General features: G+C 40.4%; 1 protein-coding gene across 26 annotated transcripts in view; it reads right to left on the bottom strand.

The window, feature by feature from the left end:
* The window catches only part of DST (dystonin), a 296,897-nt gene that overhangs the window by 269,752 nt on the left and 511 nt on the right, over nt 1–26,634 (bottom strand). For 20 of the 26 annotated variants that reach the window (XM_068678323.1, XM_068678322.1, XM_068678298.1 and 17 more), the window contains exons 2-3: nt 26,507–26,568; nt 11,778–11,966 (exon numbers count right to left, since the gene is read on the bottom strand). In XM_068678323.1, the coding sequence (XP_068534424.1) occupies nt 11,778–11,966; nt 26,507–26,568 (251 nt within the window). The remainder of the gene's footprint in view (nt 1–11,777; nt 11,967–26,506; nt 26,569–26,634) is intronic. The other 6 variants (XM_068678297.1, XM_068678324.1, XM_068678326.1 and 3 more) reach the window with 1 other exon arrangement.

Below are 26,634 nucleotides of genomic sequence, written 5' to 3'. Positions count from 1 at the left end.
GGCTCTCGGCGGAAAGAGGAAAGTGCTGGGTTACGATCCCTGCTCCCACGACTGCTTATGCAGTCTGCTATAAGTAATAATTGGATAAAATACTGAAGTAGTTGCTGGATGAGACATGTGCAGTGGAGGCAAAAGAAACCACAATGCAGCTTGTGTACTGTTTCTCTCTACTGCAGGGATACAATACATACCAAGTACTTACTGGTCTGAAGTGATACTGTTCTCTGTAACTTAACAAAATAACAATAAATCAGTGAATATTACGCCACAGAGAGCAGAGTTTCTGTTCCATTTACTTTACGTATTTGTGATCTCCTTCAGGAGCAACAAGTTGAGAGATGTTCCACGTTTGCAATTCCCTGCTAACAGTGTGATGAGCTGCCACAGTAATCTCCACAGGTCTCAATTTCTACCACTGACAGTGGGGTAAGAGAAAAGTAAAGCAGAAACTTTTCTCTGAGGAAACTCTGGAGTTTAAAGTATGTTGCTGTGCAGGGGAAACCTGCTTGTTGCTTTTTTGTTTGCTTGTTTCTTTTCTTTTTCAAATTAATAGATTGGAAAGCAAGGCATACTTCACTCTGTGTAAGTAAGAAGATTTGTACACAAGTGGAGCCAAATATGTTCAGCCGAAAGTAGCCACTTTGTGCCAAAGCCCAGTTCTCCTGAAGCGCTGTTTAGTAAAACTGTGCTAATGAAAGTCTGGATTCATTCTGAATGTAGCTTGAAAATGAATAATATCATCAGCAAGACAGCCTTGATGTATTCCATATTTAATCCATTCCCCTATTTCTCATCCACTTCTCTATTCAGTTTTTCAATATGAATTGCAGGATTTAATCTCAAAATAGTGTATGTACATTGTAGAATTAGATAGAGAGGTATTGAAGATTTTGCAAGATGGGAAAGAAATATTTAGAGCTCTGAGCATCTGGGAAGCATGTGGAATAGGTTATTTCAGTAGAGTTTTATGCTAAAACCATCAGCAAGATGGAAGTGTTACTCCCATTAAAATTATCTTTTCAAAATCAATGCTTCCTAGATATTAATATGGGAAGTACCTACAATGTCACAACTTCACAGCCTCCGAACTCACAGTCTCATGTGAATTATTTTTGTGGAAGAAGTGCATATACCTTAGATGACTGCTGTACATAGCTGTTGCAAAAAAAACTCTCATTTACTAAAAATAAACTTTGTATTAACTTTAAATTGTATCTATCTTGCATTCACTCAGATCCTCCTAGTCTGTCAGGCACAGAAGAGAATGAAGTGACAGATAAGCTTATGGTCTGAGAAGGGCACACGTAATTTTATCTGCTTACTAAGCCCACAGGACCGATCATGCAACAGACAAAGAGTCTGGAAGAAGAAATCGCCTAGCCTCAAATGCTTTTCTCAGCCTCCTATACTTCTCACTGTAGATTACATATAATGTTTTAGTAAAAAAAAAAAAAAACAAATTACCCCAACTGTAAAAGGTAGATCAGAGTATGAAAGCACTATGGACAGAAAAAAGGCAAATTAAAGTTTTAAATGATTTAAGAATCTCTGATGGGCACAGGTTGTTTCAAGGGGAAAAAAAAAAAAAAAAAAAGGAAGACTTAGAAAATATTTTTTTAAATGACATAATGGAAATCTAAAATATTAGTATTGATATTCTGCTTTCAGTCGTGAATGTTAACATTCCTGACTGACAGGTTACCCTCCTTTTAGGCTTAAACATTCATTTGTTCTTTTTAAGCTGTTTTAGAAGTTGCATAACAGCATTCAATCAATATTTAACCATTTGAAAATGTAAGTTCTTGTATTACACAACAGCAGTTAATACCGTTAATAATTATCAAATTGTTTTCTCTTGTAAAATCAATTTCAGTTGCCTCATCTTATGTTTGGTTGAAAACACTCCCTGCCCAAAGCTGGATTTTCCCCAAATTTTTCAAAGGCTGACTCAGAAGCCTGAGAGCAGGACTGATGAAAATATGCAGTAGGTTTTCTGAGGACTCTGGGCTTCAGAACAGATTTCAGTTCTCAATATTCTTCATGCTAGACACAGACCTTTTGTCCTCTTTCTTAAAGGCTTGTCTAAATTTGCCAGTGCTAAGTCTTTAAAATATAAATATCATCTGCTAGCCTTGGCATCAGGGAGTATAAAGTAAAGCTCTTGAAAGCTTGGGTTGAATCTCACTACTCTGACTAGAAAGCTGCTCCAGAACTTACTGTTCTCTTGATTAGAAGTAATTTTCATTTAGTTGCCACCTGAAATTCATACCTGGTCTTTAGTTTTTGTGACAACAACGTTCATTTCCTTAAATATGTTTTTTGCTTCGCTGATGCGTTCATAGCCTGCACTGTACCTCCTCTCAGCATTTTTTGGTTTTGCTGAGCAAGCCAACTTCTTTTAATCTCTTAACTGCTTGTCCCTGTCATCTCACAGACCTTCTCTGCAACGTCAAGTTTCACTATTCCTAGGGCTCAGGTGACTACCAGTGTGATTTTACCAGAACTTAAAAAACAAAAAGAGAAAAAAGAAAAAAAAAGCAAGGCCAAATGTAACATTTCAATTTATCTATGTAGCTAAAATCTCTTCAGGCTGGCACTCACTAAACAAAGCCTCTGAGGACTCTTACAGCTGCTGGGCCAGTGCCCCACCGTCACGGCCTGACCACCAAGCCAAATCTGCCCTCGCAGCCCTTCCCTCTGATGTCAGGACACCTACCATCCTCGCTGAGGAGCCGAGCGGGATCCTTCCAGCCTGCAGATACGGAGGCAGCATTGATCTCTCCATCTAACAGCTGCCTGCTGAGGTTGCAGGCCGATGGCAGTGTGAGCAAGAAGCATGGAGAGCCAGGGAGGGCAGGCAGCAGACCTGCCAGGACGGAGGCTGTTTCTTTTATGCTCCTGGCGATTTGGCCGGCCGTGCTCAGCCAGCAAGAGGAAGAAGCCGTACGATCTGAGCGCAGGGAGGACAAACACCGGAACCAGCACACGGGAGGAAAGGGCTGGAGAAATACGCCAGGAGTGACAGGCTGAGGGACAAACACGGAGACTGGCTGACTCCAGAAATGAAGTCTGGGAGCTGGAGCTGAGGAGAAAATGTGTTCAAGGGCAAACAGGCTGGATAAAGACTAGAGGAGAAACAGAGATGCGAGGCAACAGCTGGGACCAGTAACCAGCAGTGCTGGAGAGAGAGACCAGGGAGAGCTAAGGATCTGATGTGCTGGCATGAAGCTGGTATTGCCTCAGCAAGAGGCTCTGAACGAGGTTCTCTGAGGAACGAGGAAGGTAGGACCTGAGGAGAGGCAAACAAGAGCCAAGGAAGCTAACGAGGAGCACGCAGCCAGAGGCCACAGGGAGAGACAGAAATCAAAGAGCTGGCTGAACAAGTGCCTCTGAGCATCACGTTGACTGAGCAGGTGAGCCTGGGGATGTCACACGCAGAGGGTGTGACACAGAGGAGCGATTCGAGGGCTGACAAGGAGAGAGACAAGGGCTGAGGTCGCCAAAGGAGTAAGGACAGAGCAGCAAGACTGAGCAGGTGGGAGAAAGGAGCCAGTGGTGGGACAGAGGCAGGTCAGGAGCAGGCTGGAGGGACAGGGTAGAAAAATGGTAGCTTGGGAAGAATGAGCAGAAAAAAAGCACGTTCCCCTAAGGGGCCTGTAGGAAAACTGGGATTTCACCTAACTCAGAGCTCCTCTAGGAACATTACCTCTGTCCCTTTGGTACAGATTCACAAGGAGGAATACAAACATTGTCAGTCTCTGCCTGAGCTGCAACAGCAGAAATTTCTGTGGTCTGGTTCAAATGTCAAAACCTGCTGATGAGCCACACAACAGAGCTTTATTTTTAAGTTTACTTTTTTTTTTTTTTTTTTCAACAGTAAGGAATTAGACACAAAGTTTATGTTAAAGTACTGTTTTTAAGGTCAAGCACTAAAATGTTACCACATTCCAGACTCAAGGTTCACCACACAAGCTTCATTCAGCCTTTTTTTTTTCCTATCATGGCACAGTCGTAATGATGTGGTCATATGCTATTGTGTCCACAGTCATTTGCTCCTATTTAGTACAAATAATGAGCAATATTCACTCCATAAACAGGTGTTCAATATTTTATCATCCTGATTTCAAAGGGCAGCCCCTAAACTTATTTCATACTATTCAAATAATATGAAAAAAAATATTTCTGTTTAAACCATTCTGTTGTGCTCATTACTACAGTGGTATCTCACTGCTTCATAAGTATGAATAATCTTCCACATCACACAGGGCACAAACTGAAAGCAAGAAGACAATTCTGGTACCTAGGTCAAATTGAGATACCAGGGACCTCATTTTTAGGAGTTATTACAATTATGTATCAGCAACACGCAGACCAGGGCACACGGGGAGTTCAGTGGTGAATGGCAGTTCGAGAAGTTTAGGAAACCCAACTACATGCTTTAAATCATGCCCTTAGAAAACGGAGGATAAAAAAAATGTTTTAAGACAGTTGTTTGGCAAGTTCACAGTGACCTTGCGCCCATCCTTCACTCTTCAAGGCAGCACTCGCTGCTTTTTATAGAAATAAAAGATCCTTTCTCTTCTTGCAATCTCCTGTTTTATTCATTTACACACTCTACAACTTCTGCAGTAGAACTCCTACACATAAGAGTCATCCTAAGAGCACTTCCATCCTGCAATGGATACAGAGTACATCCTGTGAGAAAACAGTATGCCATGATACATTTAAAGTCTGTATGACAATGCAGATGCACAGTCCACCGAAGTGAAGCTGCATGGGTAGCCTTAATTCCAGCATTTCCTAACGTTTGAATACTTGCCTTTGCCAAACTATTCTTTCAGCATAATACCCATGTGCAACGTTATATATAAATACTAATGGAAAAGGGAGTCCCTTGCTATATAAAGATGCAGTGTTTATGTGCCACAGTAGGATGTTATACAATAGAACTCTGAAGACTGGCTCCTGAGGCAGCGAAGGAAGAGGAAACATCTGCATTTAGCCTTCATAATTACTAGGCATCTGAGAGACAATTACTGGTCATTTTTAGTCGTGCAAACAACACCATCATAACAAAATCATAGCTGATTAATGATTTATTTTTTTTAACCTGCCTTCTGCTACCGTACAGAATTTAGTATTTGTGATCATTTACATAAAACTCATTTTGGTACTACTAAGACCACTAGCATAGTTTAGCAGCTTGGGTTTACATTACCATCTTGCAAAGGAAGACACTGGGATTTAAAAAAAAAAAATCTGAACAGCTAAAAATTTAATTTCTCAGTGAGGCTACGCTGCATACACGTAGTATAATCTCACCATTGAACACCAAATCCCAGTTGCTATAAATCATGGCCAAAAAAAAGTATTAGATGTTTTTCAAGCAAAAAATTTTCAGCTCTATTTCTTTGATACAACAGTTGAAGAATATTTTATCTCATTCACTTCTAATTTAGTAGAAAGTTAACTTCAGCTCCAAGGACCAATTCTGAAAGCAATATAATGCAAAGCCAGGTTTATCATGAAGCTATTGCAATTTCAACAAAAATATAATCTGCATTTTAGAAAGGGCAAACCACCATACTGGTGAGTGATGTCTGATAGGTGTTAATCTGAGTGTAAGCACCATATTCTATTTTTACATCAAAAGAACGTAATTGGCTATGCTGTTTTTTTCTTTTTTCCCCATCTCCTCCAAGACTGGCTATGCTGCTTTCATTTTAATACAATTGTAAAAAGGAGAACAGAACACGAAGTCACGTCCTACAACAAAGATTGTTTCATGCTGATGGTGCACTTTGACCCCCTTTCAACACCTCAGATCAAGCAGAGACTTGGTTTAAATTCTCATCCCATTTTCACTAAGTAAGAATTTTCCGTGGAAATGAAAACTGATACAGACAAAATGAAAATCGTATGGAACCAATTCAGCTATCAAGAAAAAAACTGTCATAATACAGGACTTTGCCCACTAATGCAGGATGATTTGAAGCTGTGTGTAGAAAATTAATATAGATTTGATGCTATTTTCAACCACAGAAGAATAAATTCAAGTAAATATACTCCAGACAAGCATGATCATGCCACCATAGTGGACAATTAATTCAAATGACCTTAACTTTCTGGGTAAGAGATAGCACTAGAGAGTCAATTCAGGTACTCTAAATGTGGAACTGCACAGTTACTGCTACCACTGCACTTATTTCCACACATTTTTACAAACATGTATCATCAATAATTATTGCACTACTGCAGGTAAATACTACTTTTGCACTATGTTTAGTAGATGTAGTAACTCATGCATTGAAGAAAATCACTAGAAAAGGAATAATCATTTCAAAACTCACGTCTAATTCGTAACACTTTACCATTGTGTTTTAACAAAAAATATTTTTCGATTTGTTAAGATAAAACCTTCCTGGCATACAGAAATCCATGGCAGCATGCCTTTAAGAAATCCCTTCAAAACCCTAAAGTACCTAGGAACTGGGCAAAAGGAATGGAAGAAACAGGCAATTGCTATCATGCAACAGATGAGCTGCAGGGTGGAGATGGAAAAGCAGCCAAGAGGAAATCAGGAGCAAGCAACAAGAGAGGAGATCACAGAAACTAGCAGAACAGTGGGGAAATAAAGGCTTTGCGCAGAAGTGTTTCAAGAGAAGAATTTATCAGTGTGGATATTTATTTGCAGTAAGAAAAGCAGTAAAACGCAACAGTCCAAGAAACTAATGCAAACAGTCTCTTGGTAGGCATGTATATGTTTGGAACAAGGAGAGGGACCTTTAAAGTCAACCTAATGCCCACTGAAGGCTTTTGATTGATTTCAGAGATGACTGGACTTAACATTTACAGTCATATGTGCAAAGATCCTATGCACTTAAAATAGGGGCCCAGAGGTATGTTTAAAGATGCTTAAGACGACCAGATGCTTAAGTCTTGTCAAAATCTTTCCCAGTGTATCCCCCAATAAACCCTCTCAGGTGCTTCTCAAAATTAACCTCAGTCTTCTTTAGGTCAATACCTACAAGCAAAAAATAAATTAAAAAAAAATAAAGCAAAAAATAGTCATTGCTTCATCTTCACACATTCCGTGCATTTCTTCATTGTGGCTCAATTTGTCACTCAGATTATCCTGAGAGAGGACGTGTGTGTGTGCACTGTGTAACTCAGATTTGTCATACGTTCTGAGAACATTAATATAATGTTAATACAAATGCCGAAGGTGAAAGATGATATGATTATGCTCTGCCATATTTGCTTCTAAATGTGATTCACAAGAGACACAATCCAACACAAGCAGATGTCTGCAAAAGAAAGCCATGAATGTAATCTACAGATTGAATAGCTAATACTTGGAATTAGCAAATCTTGTGCAGGGTGATGAGTAATTTTTGTTTGATGTCTGTGTAAGGTCATTCAAAATAACAAGTGAAGTACATCGTGATGTTGGAAAAACAGTAAATAACATCAGATTAAGAACAAGTGGAAACTAGCAAAGTCAGATGGAAATTATTCAATGATACTTTAAAAAAAACACCATGTGAAAAGCCCTTCAGAACAATTTTACCCACATGAAACATTTCATCTCAAGTAACCCAAGTGTCAACTAATATCGAGACTTCTATGAATGATTTTGTATCAGACATTTAAAAAAAAAATCATGCTTTTCTTAGAAGATTTTAAAACTGTTTTTTTTTTCTCTTCATAAATTTGAAGGCTTAAACACGTAAAAGCAAAGACCAGGATAGCTGAATAAGACTGGATACGACAGCTCACGGTTTCAGATACATTATAAACTGATTAACTTTGCTTTCAAGTTTGTATAATCAGACTTTTTACAGTGTAAGCTTCACTTCAGTCACGGGAGTCTCAGTGGAGCCACATGAGGCTGCTTACATCAGTAGACTTTTTATATGTGCATCTGAAAGTGGAGGCACCGGCTTATTTATGCCCCAGGCTCCATAGTCTCGTCTGCCACTTGTAGCAATACTGTTATGACATATGCAAGTGCAAATTTCGGTACTACATCTCATCATCTTAAATAATCTGGGTGGCTGCATGAGTCAGGCAATTTAGAAGCCCTTCAAACTGTTTAACAATGAAGATGTCAAAAGACACTGCTTTGACAGCATCTCCTTTCAGCTATGTGCTTAGAAACACAGGTGAGATTAGAACTGGCAGAAGTGTGTGTCTGACTGACCCCACAGCACAGAAGCCAGGTATCTTTACACAAACTCAGGGTCATCTTTTGGTTCCAGGCCATCACAGCAAAAAAAAAAATAATTATTAACAATTTACAGAGTTTTACACTCTTGCTTCAGATTGGGCCACTATGTAAAATACAGATAATATTTGCAAAACATAATAAAACCTCACAATTTTAACAGTTTAAAATTTGCCCTGGAGAAGTATTGCTACACAGCAGCAAACTCATAACGGGATCTTTCTTGCACATCCTTCTGCACCTTCAGAAAATTTAGCTGTCATACAGAATCAGCTACCTGTATGTATGGCTCCTTTGACTTTCCTGAAGTCACGCTAATTGAAAGATCGGAGTCCTGCTTCTCAAGAGTCCTCTACTGTGCTCAAAAATTCAAAGCACACATCAGTAATAGATATCTGTACTCTTCTTGGTGTGAAGTTGACAAAAAAAGTGTCACCTATATGGAATGTCAGCACAAATAATACAGTTACCAATAAGGAGAAGACCTACAGGGCATGAGATTTAACACCATATCATAAAAGAGCTAAGCTACACAACATTATGCTGATGTTGCACTGCAGTAAGATGAATGAAATGAAGTTGAAAGGACATGAACTCTGTCTTGTAAGGATCACTTTCAGGCCAAAATGTATTTAACAGCTTCATTAATGACCTGGAAAGTACAAAAAATAATACAAATTTCCGAAGAAACCGATGTTCTCTTTCTGCAAGCAGCCGCTCATGGAGATTTTCAAAGAGAAAATTGTATTCAGTGGGGATTACTCCCATACACAATTACACCTAGTTTAGTTCTGACACGATACTGGAAAGATCTCAGATTACTATGGAGGAAGTGAGAAATAATCCAGGCAAATTGAGATAATTATAGTCCTGGCTAGGAAACTGCAAAAACAAGATTTAGATACAATAATATCAAGTAAATACAAAACAGCCTGAAATAGCAGGAATACCTAGAATCTAAACATCCAACAAAAATTTTAAAGAAATATCTGAAAAATGTTTAAGTGTATATCGTAATACAGCAGTAAAACAGGCTAACATACTTTAAGGCTGATTAAGCAAAAATTTCCTGGACTAAAGAAACATCTTCCCATAAGGCTGTTTCATAATTGCTTTGGAAATACCCTTCTCTCTCTGCAAAACGTAGGGATGAAAAAGCAGAATTAGACAAAAAGCAATACACATAATCAGAAAGATAAATACTTTTCTGAGGAGAAATTATATCTTCTGATTAGCAGACATCATACATCATTTTTTCAAGCAATGACTAAGCAGGATATAGCCATATCTGCCTACAAATAGTTCCATAGTGTAAACATCAAGGCAACAGATGATTTATTTAAAGTGGCTCAAGTGGGTAGAGCTAGGAATAACAGGAAAAAATAATGGGGAAAAAATATGCAGACTAACAAGAGCATTTCTGGCACTGAGTCACGTAAAATTGTGTAAAGGCAAGGGCCAAAAGTCTCATATTCACAACGTCAAGACAAAGCTGAACGAAGCCGTGCCGAACTGAGGGATGGGTGACACTGTGATTCTGAGAAACTTTGCAACGCTGCAGTGATCTGTCATGGCATGAACCTTACTCACACTGTCACCATGACGTTAATAATACATTGAGAATAACTTAAAACGTCCATGAGGAATGAAATCAGTAACTTATGTTTTCTGGATCATAATCTAATAAAGGTAATGATACATTCTTTTTTGTATGATGTGAGTTCATCAAGGCTTTAGAACGAAAGGCTATCAGAAGAACTGCATAACACTGCGTAAGAGATGTACTGCAAAAGCAATTTCAAGATAGTGACATAATGCTGACAGCTCTGAAAGAAGTTTTCTCTAAGCCTAGGATTTATTATTGTTTCGGTGCTAGATCTTGTCAAACACAGCACAGACCCATGAATCAATATGAAAATGAAGTTACACAGTAACTTTGCAGGCTTTCTGTTCTTTATCTTTGCTGGTCCTGAAGTGTTTCTGATTTAGGGGAAAAGCAGGGCTTTGTTAGCTTCTCTAAGCCACTCTTCAGGGCCTGTTCTGCTGCCTAAACTATTTCCACAGTTTTAGCTCTTTAATTCAGCACCACTTGTTGCTCTTTTTCCCCATGTTGGTAGTCAGCAGCAGTTGGAAATAACCTCAGCAGGTACAGGTGAGCCTACCTTCAACACAGGCCTACCATGGAAGAAAATTAAGAACAATCACACAAAAAAGGGAATGCAAAAAAACAGGGGTGGAGTGGAAAATAGTAGAGGAGATGGAAGAGAGGAAAGAAGAACAACAAAGGAAAGGATGATAAGCAAGTAATGAACAGACAAGAGCATGGTTAGAGGCTGGAGACCTAACAAGAACAACGGAGTCAGACAAAGCAGTCTGGAGAGCAAGGTCGGACGGGAGTGCAAGAACACAATAGAGAGGCAAAGAAAAATGTTTTAAGAAGAGAAGACAGATCAGGCAGATCAAATGGCACAACAGGAACAGCAGCAGAATAAAACAAGTAACAGAGAAGCAGAAGCATGAAAGAACAGAGGAAACTGGGGAGCAGCGAAGTGAAAGCAGAGAAACTGAGTGCATTGGCCAATGGGTAACAATTCTGGCTGGTGTCTCAAGCTCTGGCTTTCTTTTCTATGCAGAAGTTTCTTGCTCTCGCAGACAACATACTTACACCAGGGAATGCTCTTTTTCAAACCAACTTCAGACCATATTGATAATTCTTGGTGCTGAGTTAACAGAAATCCAGGAAGGTTCTGTTAGGCTGGTGCAACCTTGAGACAATCTTTATTATGGTATGCTCAATGGTTACCTTTTTAATAATACTGGCTTAATGTAGTAGTAGTAGTTCTTGAAGCAGTACTTGAAGTAGTTCAAGCCCCTTAACTTTGGTACAGATAGGTTAGTCAGCAAATGCATCAAAGCAGTGAACTCTCATTAAAAAGAGAAATGCATTATGTCTGCAGGAAGTAACTCTACATGCGTTCACATTAGGAACTGTACAAGTGTTTCAATGAATCGTTATGTTTCGTCACCAAAAGCAGGACGTCAATATTAAAAGAACTGTGTATATATAGATCTAGCTGAAGAGCAAAGAGCAATTATGATTCAATTCATTTTTTGTTGAGCAGAAAGATTGTAAAGACTGTATAAAGCAGAAGAGACCTCAAGAATTGTACGCAGCAGTGAGATTTAATATAAATTGGGTTCAGTACATAGAATCTCTGATAAATCTGGGTGAGGAATTTCAATAACGTGTGCTATAAAAATCTGTTAAATAATATCAGTATAAAACTATCAAATGAAATATATGAATATTGACTGAGCATTAAATCAAAATCAAAATTGAAAAAAAACTCTTCAAAATTGGATTTTTTAGAGTTATAAATCAATGTTAAATATAGCCTAACCCACTTACATCTAGATTCACTGAATATGAGAAATGAAAAGCTTTTTAAAAATGAGGAACAGTGTATGGATGGCCCAAAACTCAGAATTATATTACATACCCCTATAATATACATTCAGTGCTATTTATCCCTAAAGGTAGAATACTTACAGGTTTTCGAGTTGGGGTAACTTGAACAGAATGATAGAATTCTGGTTGTACTCGGCTGCTTTTCTTGATTTTTCTTTTTCTCACAGAGGTTTCCTGCTCGCTTAGGTGGTGAGCTTCCACTAGAGGCTGTGTTTCCTCAAGGCGAGGTGCTACGCGCCTTCTGGCATGACGAGGACTTGATCTAAAGCCCTGTAACCAAAAAATCAATCATTGTGTTTGACACCTCACAGAACGGAGCCATGTAACAACAGAGAAATCACATAGGATCTTAACGATTACAAGAACTTGAAGAACAAGCATGCTCATCTTAAATTAGTATAATGCCCATATGTACTGCATGTAACAATAAAGAGATGGTGTCAAGTGCTGCAAATGACACAAATTTTTTTAGATTTCTCAGTTATGTATATTATTGACAAAGTTAGTAGCAGCAACTCCTGTGGCTTTTCTTTATAAGCCCACACTTTTAGTTAGTTGTAACTGAATAGCTATAATCTAAAATTTATAATTAAAATTTTCCAGGTTCATTCATTGCCTCAGGAGAAACTGTTTTAGGGAGTGTGAGCAGAAAATACCAATTTTCTTTTCTGAGAATTAAAGTGAAGAAAAATGGGTAGCTAGCAACACAACGATGACTAACTGTTCCTGTTAAGAGTCCTGATGCTACTAGATCTGGGGGGAGACCTTGCCATTTGGAATAAAATAATTAAGAGAGACATCTGTCTTTTGCTATTGTCTGGGAAATGCATGCATAGTTGGCCAAAATAACAATCTAAGGAAAAGCTGCCCTTCACAAATGCTTTATAGAGGCTGTGAAAACCTCTGAACATCATCCAGAACCTCTCAGCCTTAGAGAATTTCATTTACTTAATGGCAACAAGTACAATGCACGCCCTGTATTGCTACCTGCAGAGCATTTACACAGAGCATTTTTGCATTTCACTACGTTCCCTCTGCCCCAATCACCACGAGCAGGCAGGAGCCTGCCATGCGTCATCTGTACTGAACGCAATGTTGGTTGATATTAAATCTGACCAGGTTGTAAATAAGATTTTTGTTGTCTTGGTCCTATCTGCTTTCAGAATAAATGGGCCAAATCTATGTCCTTGGTGACAGTCTGCAGTTCAAGGGCTCCATTCCCTTTCAAAATCAGGAATAGATGTAACAGTTCCTATTTTTCTACTTTCTTATTCCTTCCACTAAAATATTTCCACCAAAGTCAACTTCTACAAATACAGATTTTAGCAAAAACTGAAGCCATCTGTGCTCTGAACCTCAATGTCCTGAGCTCCAGCCAGTTGAAAACTAGGGGAAGCAATACATTTCCTTGTAAACCTGATGTTCTTTTTTTCTCCTTCCTTTTTTATTTTTTAATTATGAAATCGGCATAGGAAAACTATGCTCAACTGTTGCTATGGTCATAGATTGAAGTAATCAGAAGTCAGCTGGGTAGCTCCCCGTGCAAATTGGATTTATTCATCCAGTGTTCATGCCACTGCAAGGGGAGAGAGATGCAGTCTATGCTGGGCACTACAAGAGATGGGCAGCTTTAGTTCATTAAAGGCATGCTCCACGAAGTAACAGCCAAAATACACAAACGCATTCACACACACATGCCAGTAGCTACTACAGACGTATACAGCATGCAACATGATGTGAAAAGGCTGAAGTGCCAAGACGAAGCATTGGAGCTTGGATGCTGATCTAACTTCTTGTAGCAACCTGCTGCTCCTGGACAGGAATCGAGGCCAGCTCTACTTAGTCCGTGCAGGTTAGGTTCATACATGTGCCAAATCAAGGCTATCAAACACACATGGTGAAAAGACACAACCAAAATTGAATCCTGATATACAACCCCTCCTGACTTTGATTCCCAGTGTCCTTAATGGAAGCAGGACCCTGCCCATATCAGCCAAGACAAGCTGCAGGGAAGCTCCTGCAGCCACCAGACCTGAGTAAGATCTCTAAACATTCAAAGATGTCAACCTGTGAGATGCTCCATCATACTATTGCAATGGGAAAGGCTTTTGCACCTTTTTTCTTCTGCACACTGTGAACAGCAACTGACAGTGCATCATCTGTACGGTGTATGAAGGCATTCAGGATAACAAGGAAAAACACAACTACTCTTACAGAGCTCACGTGTTGCAAAAAAAAATTCTGAAAAAATGTTAGCGTGCATCAGGGATTATTCCATAGTAAAAGAAAATCCTCTTTAAGGGACCAAAATACCCAGCAAATCTATTTTGATTTTCTAAATGTTAAACAGATTGTGATTCATTCACAGATGATGGCTCCTGGGTGAAGCCTGGTTACGTACCCAGCACTTCAGACTCTCCCCTACCACACTCCCATCCCCATTAGCTAGATAAAACTCTTTGGGAAAGTACGTTTACGTAACAGAAGAATTTGGTGGAAGCTAAGCAGCTCTAAAAGTGCTTAGAGACACATGCCAAATAGGGATTTAAGTATGTGGGTCTCTCACTGAATGACTTCACTTCAAAATACTGGGGGGTTACTAACTGAGTCTTGTGCTTCGGTTCTAAAAAGTCACTTGTGACTTCCAGAGAAATCTGTTTACGGACAGCACTCCTCTGTTGTATTTTCCATGTTTTTTTTTCTGTTTTGCTGTTTATTACCAGCAAGAAAATGGGATCTTTATCTCTTTAAGAGCTCATCTGCTTCTACTGCTGCAGCTTATTCTTTACTTGAAGTCATAATCTGTCTGCAGTATCGCAAATGGTCGCTCTGGAGAGGATTATAATGTGATAAAGGCCGAGGATCATGATTTCAGGTGGAAAATTAATTCCTTATCAACAAAGATAATGTTACGAGGGCAGAGCCCTTAGGCCAAAACCTGAAATGCTTACTCATTTCTGCAACGAGACTTTGCCAGAGCAAAAATCCAAATCCTGAAGATTTCAAAATCTGGCAATCAAAAATGCAGAAATGACTCAGAAGTGATGCAATGCATGGGAGCCGCTGCTCCCAGGCTCGGTGCAAAACCAGAGCAGCCAGTGATGCCTTCAACAGCTAAATGAACAGATGCTCAGTGTGTCACCTGCGTTTCTTACCCTTCAGTTGAACCCAAAGTCGAAAAAAGTTGAAAACTTGTCATAGTAACAGAGCAATCAAAATTAAAAAAATAAAAATAAATTGAAAATAACAAAAGTGTCTGCAGTGAGATAGAGCTCACACTGGAGAGCACAAAAGCCATACAAAATGTTCAGGGGGGCACACAGTACACCATCTGACACCAAATCACTGAGGAAATGCTGGAGATCTTAAGATCAACCAGGCAATCCGAGGCTGCTATAACACCAATAAGCAACTGGTGGCTTCTGGTGTCGTGTGAATGCTGTGTCACTGCACAGTGCCAAAACCTCCTCTTGTTCTTTGCGTTGAGAGTGAGCTGTTCCTAGACCCTGCTGCCTGCCTCATTTTTTATCCCTATAAAATTACACCATGACAAACCAAACAAGTACGACTTCAAATACATATTTTTTTAAAAACTCCCTTTTCTTCTAAATACTAAAATAACCACACAAAGGGCATGGATTTACACCACAGGATATTCTTCCTTAAAGAACTCGGATGACCACCAGAACCAGTTTTAGGTATCACAAAGGAAGACAAGAAAAAAAAAACAATTTGGGATTATCTTCTTTCCAAAAGCATTCATGCTCATCCTTCTGGTTAACTCCCTCAAGGCAGCATTTCTGCCTCTGGAAGGAGGCTAGGAGGATCTGCCTTTTAGCTGAACATTGTGAATTAATCCTTTTATGTCTCTTCTACAAGTTTTTTTTTTTTTTTTTTCTGGAATGAAGTGTGGTAATATTGAATAGACCTTTTGTGCCCGTCTTTTCATCCAACCCCATGATGAATGCTCCAAATCTGGGCACCGTGTTCCAGCGTGCACGACTGACTGGTTGTGTAAAATGAATTCCACAGCAAGATGCTCAGTTGAAAAATAAATAAATAAATAAATCTTCTTATCCTGCCAAATTTTAGCTTCACACCTCTGATTCAGTGCCTGAATTGTGTACAGAAACACAGTGTGGGATTCCTCTCAGCAGAGCTCCCCGGGCTCCCTTTGGAGCCAGCAGGGTCAGAAGAACTGGGACTGCTCCCCTTGGCTGGCCATAAAGGCAGCCCGGGCTGACTGCTTCACCCTCAATCGATGCTGCAAGTGTCCAAAATTAGACAGGATGGATCTGACCCATGATGACCACACGGAGGCTGAAGTCTGCCTTCTGTACAGTATTCGTCTTACTTTATATTTTTCCTCTCTCTACATGAAATAATGTCCCTTGCAGTGCTTTTTTTGTCTTGAGAATTTTAGATGTCCTTATTGACAGGCATAACCCGTGCCAGATCCCCATTCAGCACTGTATTCTTATAAATTTGCATTATTGATAAATATATTTAATAGTATTGTGTTCTATTCTGCTTAAATATTTCCCATCCCACCTGCTTTTTTGATGGAGCTATACATCCAACAAAGCTCATCACTGAACTATCAGGAGTAATTCAAAAAGCTCTTTCTGGAGACCATAAACTTAAAAATTAATCAAGTGTATACCTCACTTTTCCCTGGAATATGCCCAGCATTCCATTTATTAACATTGAACAGCACATGTATTCATCTGTCCTGTTCTTCAGAATTTCTTTGGTGTGGTCTGGTGTTTGATAACCATGTACGTGACACACTGCAGGCTTTGTCAGGTCATTGCCTATTCCCCCTACTTCCATTACAAGACCATTAGTACAGAAAAAAATATGAAACTTTCTAAACAACTTGTTTATTTTTTGCTTTTATTTATCTTTATTTACAGATGGGGACATTTTGGATAATGGGGTAAACCTTTTTCTTTTCCTTTCTCATTCTTTATTTTTCTGTATCTCTTTTTAGTTCTTCAGCTGGTACTTCAATGCAGCATATGAACAGAGCAGAGCTATCTCGTGAGTGCATTATTGCTTTGGTGACTTGAATCTCTGGCTGCTCCATTCCTTTGATGTGCTATTCTGTAATTCACCAGATCCTTTTTTCCCTCTACTCTATTTTTTTTTACTATCCCTACTGCTTTCATCATGCTATCTACTATTTTTATGCTTGATAAAAAAAAAAAAAATTACCGATCCCTCATTTTTTCCCGATCTGTACTTTATGAAAAATATATCAAGAGTCTGACTTCTTGTAGCCTCATCTTTCCAACAGGTACGTATTTTCAGAGTCACCAGGCATTAAGGGAAATCCGAGTGCTTTAGAGGAAGTCCAGCTGCGTTAACTTCAGCAGGCACTGGACTGTGACCCAGTTTACCTTCTGGAAGAGCTTCGGTAAACTGCACAAAAACTGCTAGTCAGCAGTAAGCAGCTTGTCATGGCAGGAATGACAACACCACTCAACTGCATTGGCAAATGCCTTTACAGATTTTTGAGTGAGTTCCTTAGATAAATGCACTGTAGCAAGTACACTAATGAACACCAAAACCAAAGGAAGCTCGGATAGGACATCCAACCCTGAGCGCTTGCTTTTTTTTTTTTTCCTGACAGCGGCTGTGTGTGCATGAGAGTTGTCATCTATTACCCTTGTCAATTAATGCCCTCAGGAAACAGTCTTTGAATTGTCAGTTACCGTCTGCTTAAAGCTTGGAAACTTTCATGTATATGCAACCTCCAACGTCTCGCGGCCTGGAGACATCAGCATGCACAGCACCAGAGCCCCTCTCAAGACGCCAGAGTTTTGAGCTGTTTGCAGACAGGCTAAACCAGAACCCAACCCTACAGCTGACCTGGCTACTGGAACTCAAAAAGCAGGTTTAATTAAACATTAAATCAATTTATTGTATTAAATTCCCCTGCAGGCTAAAAGAGAGAGCTTCGGAGAGGATTTCTGCCTCATGTATATATGCATGTTTATATGCATCTGTGTTGTAAGACCAGCTTTAACTTTGAAAGTGACCGAGACCCTATTATTTCCCTTCTCCCATGGTGACTTCCATGCCAAATATCCTCAGTTTACAAACTAAGAAAGAAACAAAACAAAACAAAACAAGGACAACAAAAAGGGTAACTATTTAATTGCCAGTCCTAAAAATTCAACTCAAAATCCAGGATTCAAACTAAATCCTCCAAACTAGTAACAATAAAGATTGCTAATTAAGGTTGGGTCTTAGTTTTCTGTAGCAGGAAGACTGCCTGCACTCACTCAATGTACTATCTCACATACACACATAGAGGGAGCAACAGTATTTGCTCCTTCTTGGTTCTAACAGCTCTCAAAAAATAGAATGTATTTTTTTATTTTATTTGTTTTGGTGCTTCTATTGACCTTTTTCTTTAATCTTAGCTCAGGGTTACCCCTATAGAGACCTGAATCAAGAGTTAATACATTAAATGCAAGATTTCACGTTCAGTTTCCACTCCCTGATTAACAAGCTTTCACTGATGCTTCTTTGCATGTATTCAGTTTATTTTAGGAGATATTATTCTTATCCTCCAAAGCCTAAATTCCAAACACCGCAGGAACTATTTCTTCAATATTGAAGACTATGATTTGGCATGTGTCATATAATATTAAATTTTCCAAGATAAACCCAAACATTCAAAGGGGATTACGAGCTATTGTCTTTTACGTAACCTGAGTAAGATTACTTCTCAATCGGGGTTCATGAAATACAATACCAATAACCCGCCTTCCAGCTCCTAAATGGGCCCCCAAGAGTATACACAAAAACCCTTGTTTGATCCCAGGGTTTAAATGTGAATTGAGAATATAACTTTTAATAACCCATGCTGTATTACACTGCTGTTTCACGTCTTGTTGTTGTTGTTTGTTTAATCACGGGGTGAGGATTCCTATCAGAGCAAGTAAAATATGACAAAAAAAACTTGATGTTGTGTAAGCAAATAACCAGTGTCCCCAGTCATGCCTCAAGATACCCTTTAAATACTCTTTTCTGTCTAAATCTATAAACCACAGAAGCTGGCCTGTTCTCTCGGCGCTCCTGTGATTCCTTAACAAGAAGGCTTGCAGCCCTCCAGTGCCGTCTTGCCTTTGTGATAGCTTGCCCCAGTTCCTTCCCTATTACCTCGGGGCACCACAAGCCTACAGGAGGAACAGAACAATTCTCTAAGAACAAAAATAAATCAGAGTACTGCTTGATCAGTGGTCTGCAAGGGCCAGTGGCATTTAGAATATACCAGCACATTCCCCAAGCATGTCCCTTTTCCGCTTCTGCTTTCTCTCTTTTCCACCTCATCCTTTCTCCTCAGCTTGGATGGTATATATCCTGAGCCTACCAGGAGCAATTAACTAGGAAAATGACCTTTTAAATATTAAAAATACACTAAGAAGGAGAATAAGAAGTAACACAGATGGCTAAATCATACAATGGCTGCCCAGCATCCAATAGAAAGAAAATCACTCGCATCTGTCCAGCGTACTTGTTCGGAGAGCAAACTGGAGAGAGAATTTATGCCACCTCAGCACATGAAGGCAGGTGTCAAGTGTAAAACAGATGCATGACGAATGAGAGATTTAATAGGCATACATATATATGTATGGAAATAAAGATAGCTGGGGAGGAATTTAGGTATCAATTAAGATACCTGGATGCAGATACCAACATTTTCTCCTGGAGCTCGTCTCAGATCCTACTACAGCCAATGAAAAATTCAGTCAACAGAGTTAGTGAGGTTTGAAGACCTATTCAGCTCCTCCTAAAGCAGGCACCTACACCGGGTCAGCTGAACAGCTCTGCAGACTGTAAGCTGTAAATGCTTACGGGGAGCTTATCCTGCTGTGTAAGAGGATGCTGTTCTTGCAAAGTCACTTGCCGACTCCAGCTGCACTTTACACGCATGAAGGTGGCAGCAGCAGATCAGCAGGGAACGCTGCCTTGACCTAGTTGTATCATTTTGCTCTCTCTAGAACAAAGGAGGAGGATAAATATAACACCTCAATCTGACATGATCATGCATTTCAGCGTAGTTTTGATATCCATAAATTAAGCTCTGCAAGACCTGTGCTTTGCTTCCCATTTGCCCTCCTGAAGCTGCGCGCTGTCGTTCAAATCGCTGAGTGGACAGGGACGATGAGGACGTTGGCACGAGCTGTGAGACGTGTCTTTGCCCAAATGCCAGCTGCAGTTAGTTCCTACAGCTGACACGGTATTTTCACCCTTCAGCTGTAACTCGTGTTTCGTGGCTGCTGACAAGTCAGGAAGAGCCAGCCACTGCCTCTCCTGGATGCAGGGCTGGAGGGCACAAGGGAGCACAGCTGGGGCTCAGGGCTTTGGGCAGAAGAAGCTGGGGCCTGATATGCCCTCCAGACCACACAGCATGGGGGCAGGTTGGAAAGCCACAGCTCTGAATCTGTTCATTTTTCATAACATGTTCATCATTCACAACATGACTGAGCCAAACAAGCCAAGCTCAACTGGACCTGCTTCTGTATGAGAAGAGCAAAGTCACTTTACCCTCATCATGGTCTTCCGTTGCACATCCAAGGGGCCTCTTTCTAAAAGCCCACAAGTGGCATTTCCATGCCCTAGGAAAACACATACAATAGTGCAGGAGCCGAAACAGCCCTGAGGGTAGTGCCACCATGTCCATGCACTGCTTTCTTCCATTGGTCAGCCTCAGCCTCAGCTCAGTACTGAGATATTTCTGAAAATGCGTCCACAACCTGATCTGTCGCTCTTACAATCTAACCACAGTAACCTAAAATCAGTGTAGATGGTTAGGCTTTTCTGAGCTGCATGTGGCCTGTGGACCCCTGCACAATCCTTTTTGTCAGTACAAGAAAATTCGTTTCTCCAGCTGATGTGGTAATACGCGTGGTCACCACAGGTATGGCCTCAGTTATTTTAATTCACGGCTTCAGCATGAATTTAGCTTCAGCCAGAATTTGACAGTTCCCATCCAGCACACAGGTACAGACAGACACAGACAAGCCGTGCTCCACCTGCAGCCCCTTAAAACCAGGGCTCCACTTGCTTGCAAGCGGCTGCATGTGTGCACCAGGATTGTCAACTGCAAACTGGCATACAACATACCTGAGGCAGCAACCACCACTAAAACCCACATTTCCAGACGGAGCAGGGGACGCTGAGAAGCCTTAGTGTACGTGAATACCTACGTGACAGCTAGGAGGCTGTTGATACAACTGTATTAATGGGAAATTAAATAAGAAGAACTTTGATTACACAGCAGATCTTTCTGCCGTGGTTATCCCTGTCCTGTCAGAGCTGTGAGGATGTGCTCATTTTAATGCAGGTCCCAATACGCAGCACGCTGAGACCATGTCTTACCCACGGATGCAGACTGTGACACGGTGTCAGTACTCTATCAAGTGATTGATGGAGCTGAGAAGAGATCCCCTCAGCATTTCAATGCTCTGCCTACTGTCAGAAGCTTCAATAGAGCTGCAGGAAACCAGGTGGCTGTAGAAACATACAGGGCATTTCTATACTACGCTGTAATGCAGAGTAAAGGCACCTGAGTTACCTCATACGGAGTTAGTTTGGGAACCCAAGTGACCTTGCTGCAGCAGCAGGGGAGTTGCCATCTAATTTGCGATAGGACTGCCAAGCAGGCTGCTTCTCAGCTCAGCCCAGCATCAGTCCAAGTACAGTTCTGCCGTGAGTAAAACCAACAAACAGTAATGGACAGACAACGTACAATAACAGAAGCTCAGTGGTACCTAACCTGCAATGTGACAGCACAGTGTGATGCATTCTGTCTGGGGCATGTTATGAAAAACAGATAGGAGGACTTGTCCTTATACACTATAACCTGCATTTACAGACCTCCATTCATTCCTACATCTGAGAAAACCATTTCTTTTTGTCTCCAATTTATTCTCCCTTGAACTTGTTCCTTAACTCTTAAGAGAACTAATGGAAAAACAGTTCAGATATCCTGGGGATAAAACATGTCAAACACAAAGGTAAAACATTTTCAGACTGATGCAGCTCTGCAAAGACAAAGAGACAGCCTTTGAATAGGTGAATTAATGTATTTTTCTGGACAGCCCTGTACATTTCTGTAGCTCTTTGAATGCACTTCCTCCAAACAAACAGAAGAGGAAAATTCAGCTTAGAGGGTCTGCTGATTTCTCTTTTCAGTGGAGCAGTGCATATCTGGAGCAGTTTATAAATAACTCTACAACTCTCACGATGGATTATAGTGCAAGTCTTCAAAGACTACTCATTATTGTTTTGTAAGATATCAAGAACTGTATTTTTAGGTAATTGTCTCAAAATCAGCCTGAGAAGAGGGGACAATTATGACAAAGCTATGCTTAAAGATAAATACACGAACACCTTTTCTGGGCATCCATTGTTGGCAAAGTCAATACATGCATTTACTGGAAATTGCGCTGTACCTTATTTATTGTATGACAATAGATGAGTTAGCAAATTTGTTTGCTCTTAAAAATCATCATCGGACTTGGCTGACCTATGTAATCTTGTAGCGACTGTTCAGTAGTCTGCATGGAAAACAGGAGGTCTGCAAAACCCAAATGACAAAGTGTTATTCCTTTGCTACAGCTGGGGTTAATAAACGCTGCCAACCCTCCCCAGAGCCTTTTCATAAAGGGTCAACTCCTGTTTGGCTTCCTCATATGACTAGTCCCACCTGGCATGCACCTGTTTTAAGCCAAGTCAGGATTTACAGCGGACTGTAAAACTTGTATGAATTTGCTTCCTAGCAGGATTATACCTGCAGGGCTCAGAGGAGCCATTCACATAAAGCTCGCCCAAAATATACGAGTCAAAATAAAATAAATAGAAAAAGATACCACAGTGTTCCTGGCTGCCCACAGACACTGAGACCTTCTGGTCCTGACATCGTCGTATTTCTAATTTAAAAGGTGAGATAAGGGAAAACTGTAAAGCTGAGAGAGAATTTCAGACTAAAGATTTCTAGGTCTACTGGATGTTTTCCCAATAATATGATAACCATCAGCAACTGGTTTAGTAATTAGCACAATTATCCCTTAAAAACCCCATAAAAAGCCAACTACTTAAAAATCCTGAATGAGAACCTACCCATTCACGAATTCTTGCCCTTGAATAATGAAGCTTTAAGAATTGTACCATTTGTATTAATTCTATTAGCCAGACGTTTGCAGCAGGCTAGTCTTCTAAAAGCTTGTGAGAAGCCTCTGACCTGCATATGTTGAAGATCTCTCTGCACGCAAAAGAGCTAGAAGCTTACTTTTTTTTTTTATTTTTAATTGAAAGGTAGAAATCTCACATAATCCTATGACTTCAGAGGCTTAGAAAATATGGAAAACTCATTCAGGAAGGAACTGAAATCACAAGAAGTGGCAACACAAGCATATTAAACAATGCCTTTAAATTGTAAAGCACAGAAAACATTCAAACCTCTGTGTAAAGTAGAAGCTGATAAACACTTAAACCTATCGAGCCCCCGAAGTACTCAGAGAAAATTCCTATACTTCATGAAGAAACAAACTCCTACGGAAAGAAAGGGAAGCACAAAGGAACTGGATCACTAATATCAAATTTTTGAACATGCAAGGAATTAAAAAAAGGATTGTAGTCCTTATTTTGGCTACACCCTCACTGAGTTACATTTTTATTTTGGTGTGGTTTTGGTACAGCACAGACATTACATTCTGCAACTGATTCTCAAAATAAAGAAGGGAGAGAATAGTTCAAATAGCTACATCAAAGTCTGATTTGTCATGTAAGCAATGAATATTTCTGCTGGAAATTTACTTGTTTTCTTCTTCACAGCTCTGGCATATCTAGGTCTACCTCAGATAAGAAACATTAACTATTCTGGGTGCGATTCTTGTCGTAGTCCAGGGAATATCTCTAATGCCTGAGGGATGGAGGGGAATCCTAACAGCAGTTACAGTCATAGAGAACTTAAAGGACTGCAACAAAGAATACATAAAAAACAGGTCTGACAAACCTCAGATGGTAGGAAGTGAATGTTCGTAGGGAGGTGGAGACACAACTGTGCTATCTCGTAAACACTTGCATCCTCTTGCTAGTTAATTCCTCTGTTATGAAGCACCTCTAACAAAGCCAGACTTTAACCTACTTGATATTCATAACAACTCAATGCAAATTTACCTCCTTTTGAGGCAAGGGGTCAAGTGTTTCAAGTTCCTTCTTCAGTAAGAAATATCTGCATAGACTTTTGTGGTATAATGACGAGACAAGTTTCGCAGAGGCACTCAAAACCAAGACTCACAAAAATGGGCAAAGTAATGGTGGATTAAACGCCCAGTGACCTATAAAACTCAAAACAGAATATCTGATAGGGATCACACATGCATTTTCAAATTTAGTATTTACTCTTCCATGGTCTTTTTACTTTTTTTTTTTTTTTTTAATGTGAGGTTCAGGACTAACGTGATTAAATACTTCTCTGCTGTAGACAGACAAAGACAATGTAGGCATGCACCATGATGGCTATGGCTCTGGCAAGGAACTTGAACATAATTCTGCTACACATCTATTTTTCCAAATATAAGGCTTTCCTGGCTTGCAGCCAATCATGCAGGAATTGCCAACCGCTCTGGAGATAGCGCAATTATAATTCTCTGTGCAGTGCCACTAGACCACCTGCACGTTCATGTGCGATGCAAGTCATATTTGAACACAGCTCTCAGGAGATGCATGCCAACCCATTGCTATTTACTATCAAACTCTTTTTCATCACCTTTTATCATCATCAAAGAACACCATTTACAATTGCACCTGACAAACAGCTAAGCGTAGTGGAAGCTAGCAGCTGGACCTTGCGCTATAAAATTTGGAGTTGGGATGCTATGTTTATTTTTGGAGGAAAAATAAAAAATCTAAGCAAAGCTCGCATTTTCATGTATCATGAGTTGCCTTCCTTAACATCCTGTTGGAGTTGGAAGCGCATAATGTTTTGTGCTGATATAGAAGGAGAATGTCAAATTCTGTTTCAAATAATGTTGCCAATATTTTCATGAGAGCATGCCTGTAATTTGTTATTAATCAATTCAATTAGATTCATTAAAATGAGGTTTTACTTGAAAAAAAAAAAACAACTGGAAAATGAAAATTTAATGATGTCAAATGAGTCATCGCTTTCTCTTAAGAATAAAAAGCTTATGATCAGATAATGATTGGGAAAACAGCTCCACCACTTACTTAAACGGGCAGCTCAGACCATTAGCAGTGGCGCTACTCTGTTTAAAGACAATGTAGAAAATTATGAAGGAATCCAATAGCTCTTTTTGGTCTGCATGGTCTAGTATGGTTCAGTAAATGGAAATATCTAGGAAATATTTTGAATGCATCTGCTTTTTACTGGGCGACAGACAAGTAACCACACACCGGATTACTAAAAATGAATTAGTCACTTTGCAAACTTCCTTTTTAAGAGTCAGCATTCACATATCTCAAAACAGAGCACGTATCTCAAAACAGCGCAACACATCAACCTTAATCTCTGTCCACGCTCAATGGCAAAATAATCTTACACGGAAACCAAGTATTTCCTATTGGAAGTACTAAACCATGAAAAAAATTCTTGACTTCTGGAAGGACATGCTTGTTAGATTTGTCTTACTGCAGCACTAATTGTTCAGTCATAGAACCAACAAAAACAGACTTCTCAAGGTTTAAAGACATGAGGCCTCTCCACTGACTACGCTCCATGCATCGTCTTGCCACGGTAACACATTCAAATTTCGAAAGAGTTAAAGAGTCACAACTGATTTCCATTAGGAACCACATCACCAAAACATACCACATGCACACTTTTGAAAACGTTACTCATGATCAGGTAATTTTCTCACCCACAACTGGGTAAGGAAAAATGCAAATAATTTAAAACAAAAGATCATTTTAGTGGCAAAACTCCCTAAAAGCTTCAAGGATTGCAGTCAGCAGCATGAAGACATGCCTTAAATGAATAGCAGGAAGCCAGGCAGGAGAAACATCTAGGCAGGAGCTCCACAGAGCAGCATGGAAGCAGAGCAGGGGCTAAGACCAATATTATTTTCCATGTTTTTATTGTTTTGTTTTCCATTATTTTCCATGTTTTTCCCAGCAATTACGCTCCTCATTCAAAATGCCTGGGAGGCGGCTGGGTTTTGTGTTGCTCGTCTACCTCTGGCATGCAAGACCTTTGACTCCCCTGACCTCTGAGGCCAGAGTCATGCAGTGAGGCGTCTGCCAAGCGATTTGGGGCTCTGCATCCCTCCGGGATCTCCCGCAGCAGCGCTCGTGTGAGGCAGGCAACTTTCCTTCCTGACACAGCCAGGCAGGTGAGGGCTGAGGGCACAGCAACCGCGAGCTCTGCAGCTGCACAAGGCACCAGCTCTGCACATCCTTGCAGTGCGGTGAGGAACGGGGCTGGGGGATGCTTTTTGGGCTCCTTGCGTTGAGGTGAGGTGAGGTGAGGAATGGGGCTGAGGGGTGGTTTTGGGGCAGGTCTGGCACACCGAGTGGGCGCAGCTCCTGTGGAAGTGGCCGATCGCTTTGGGAGCTGCACGGCTCAGCAGGCCGGCCGGGATGGTGCAGGTGAAGAGCTCGCGTTTGGCGTGGAGGGTTTTATTTTGAGATGCAGACGTGAAATAAAAAGCACAAGACGAGGGCTTTGTGTCGCCCGTGCACAACGCCGAGCGTGCTGCGCGCTTCAAAAATGACACGGAACACAACGACGGCAACGGTTAAGTACGCGGGGAAAAAGAACAACTTCTGACCTTGAAATTGCGTGCTAAATAAATTACCTCAGAGCGAAAGTGGTGGGTTCTCATGACAGCATCTGGAAGGGAAGCAGAAAGAGGAAGGGGGCTGCACCCGGCTGCACCTCGGGCTGGCCCCGGGGCTG

The sequence above is a fragment of the Anas acuta genome, chromosome 3, assembly GCF_963932015.1.
Source record: "Anas acuta chromosome 3, bAnaAcu1.1, whole genome shotgun sequence".
Lineage (NCBI taxonomy): Eukaryota > Metazoa > Chordata > Aves > Anseriformes > Anatidae > Anas > Anas acuta.
This window is presented reverse-complemented; position numbering and strand designations above follow the sequence as displayed.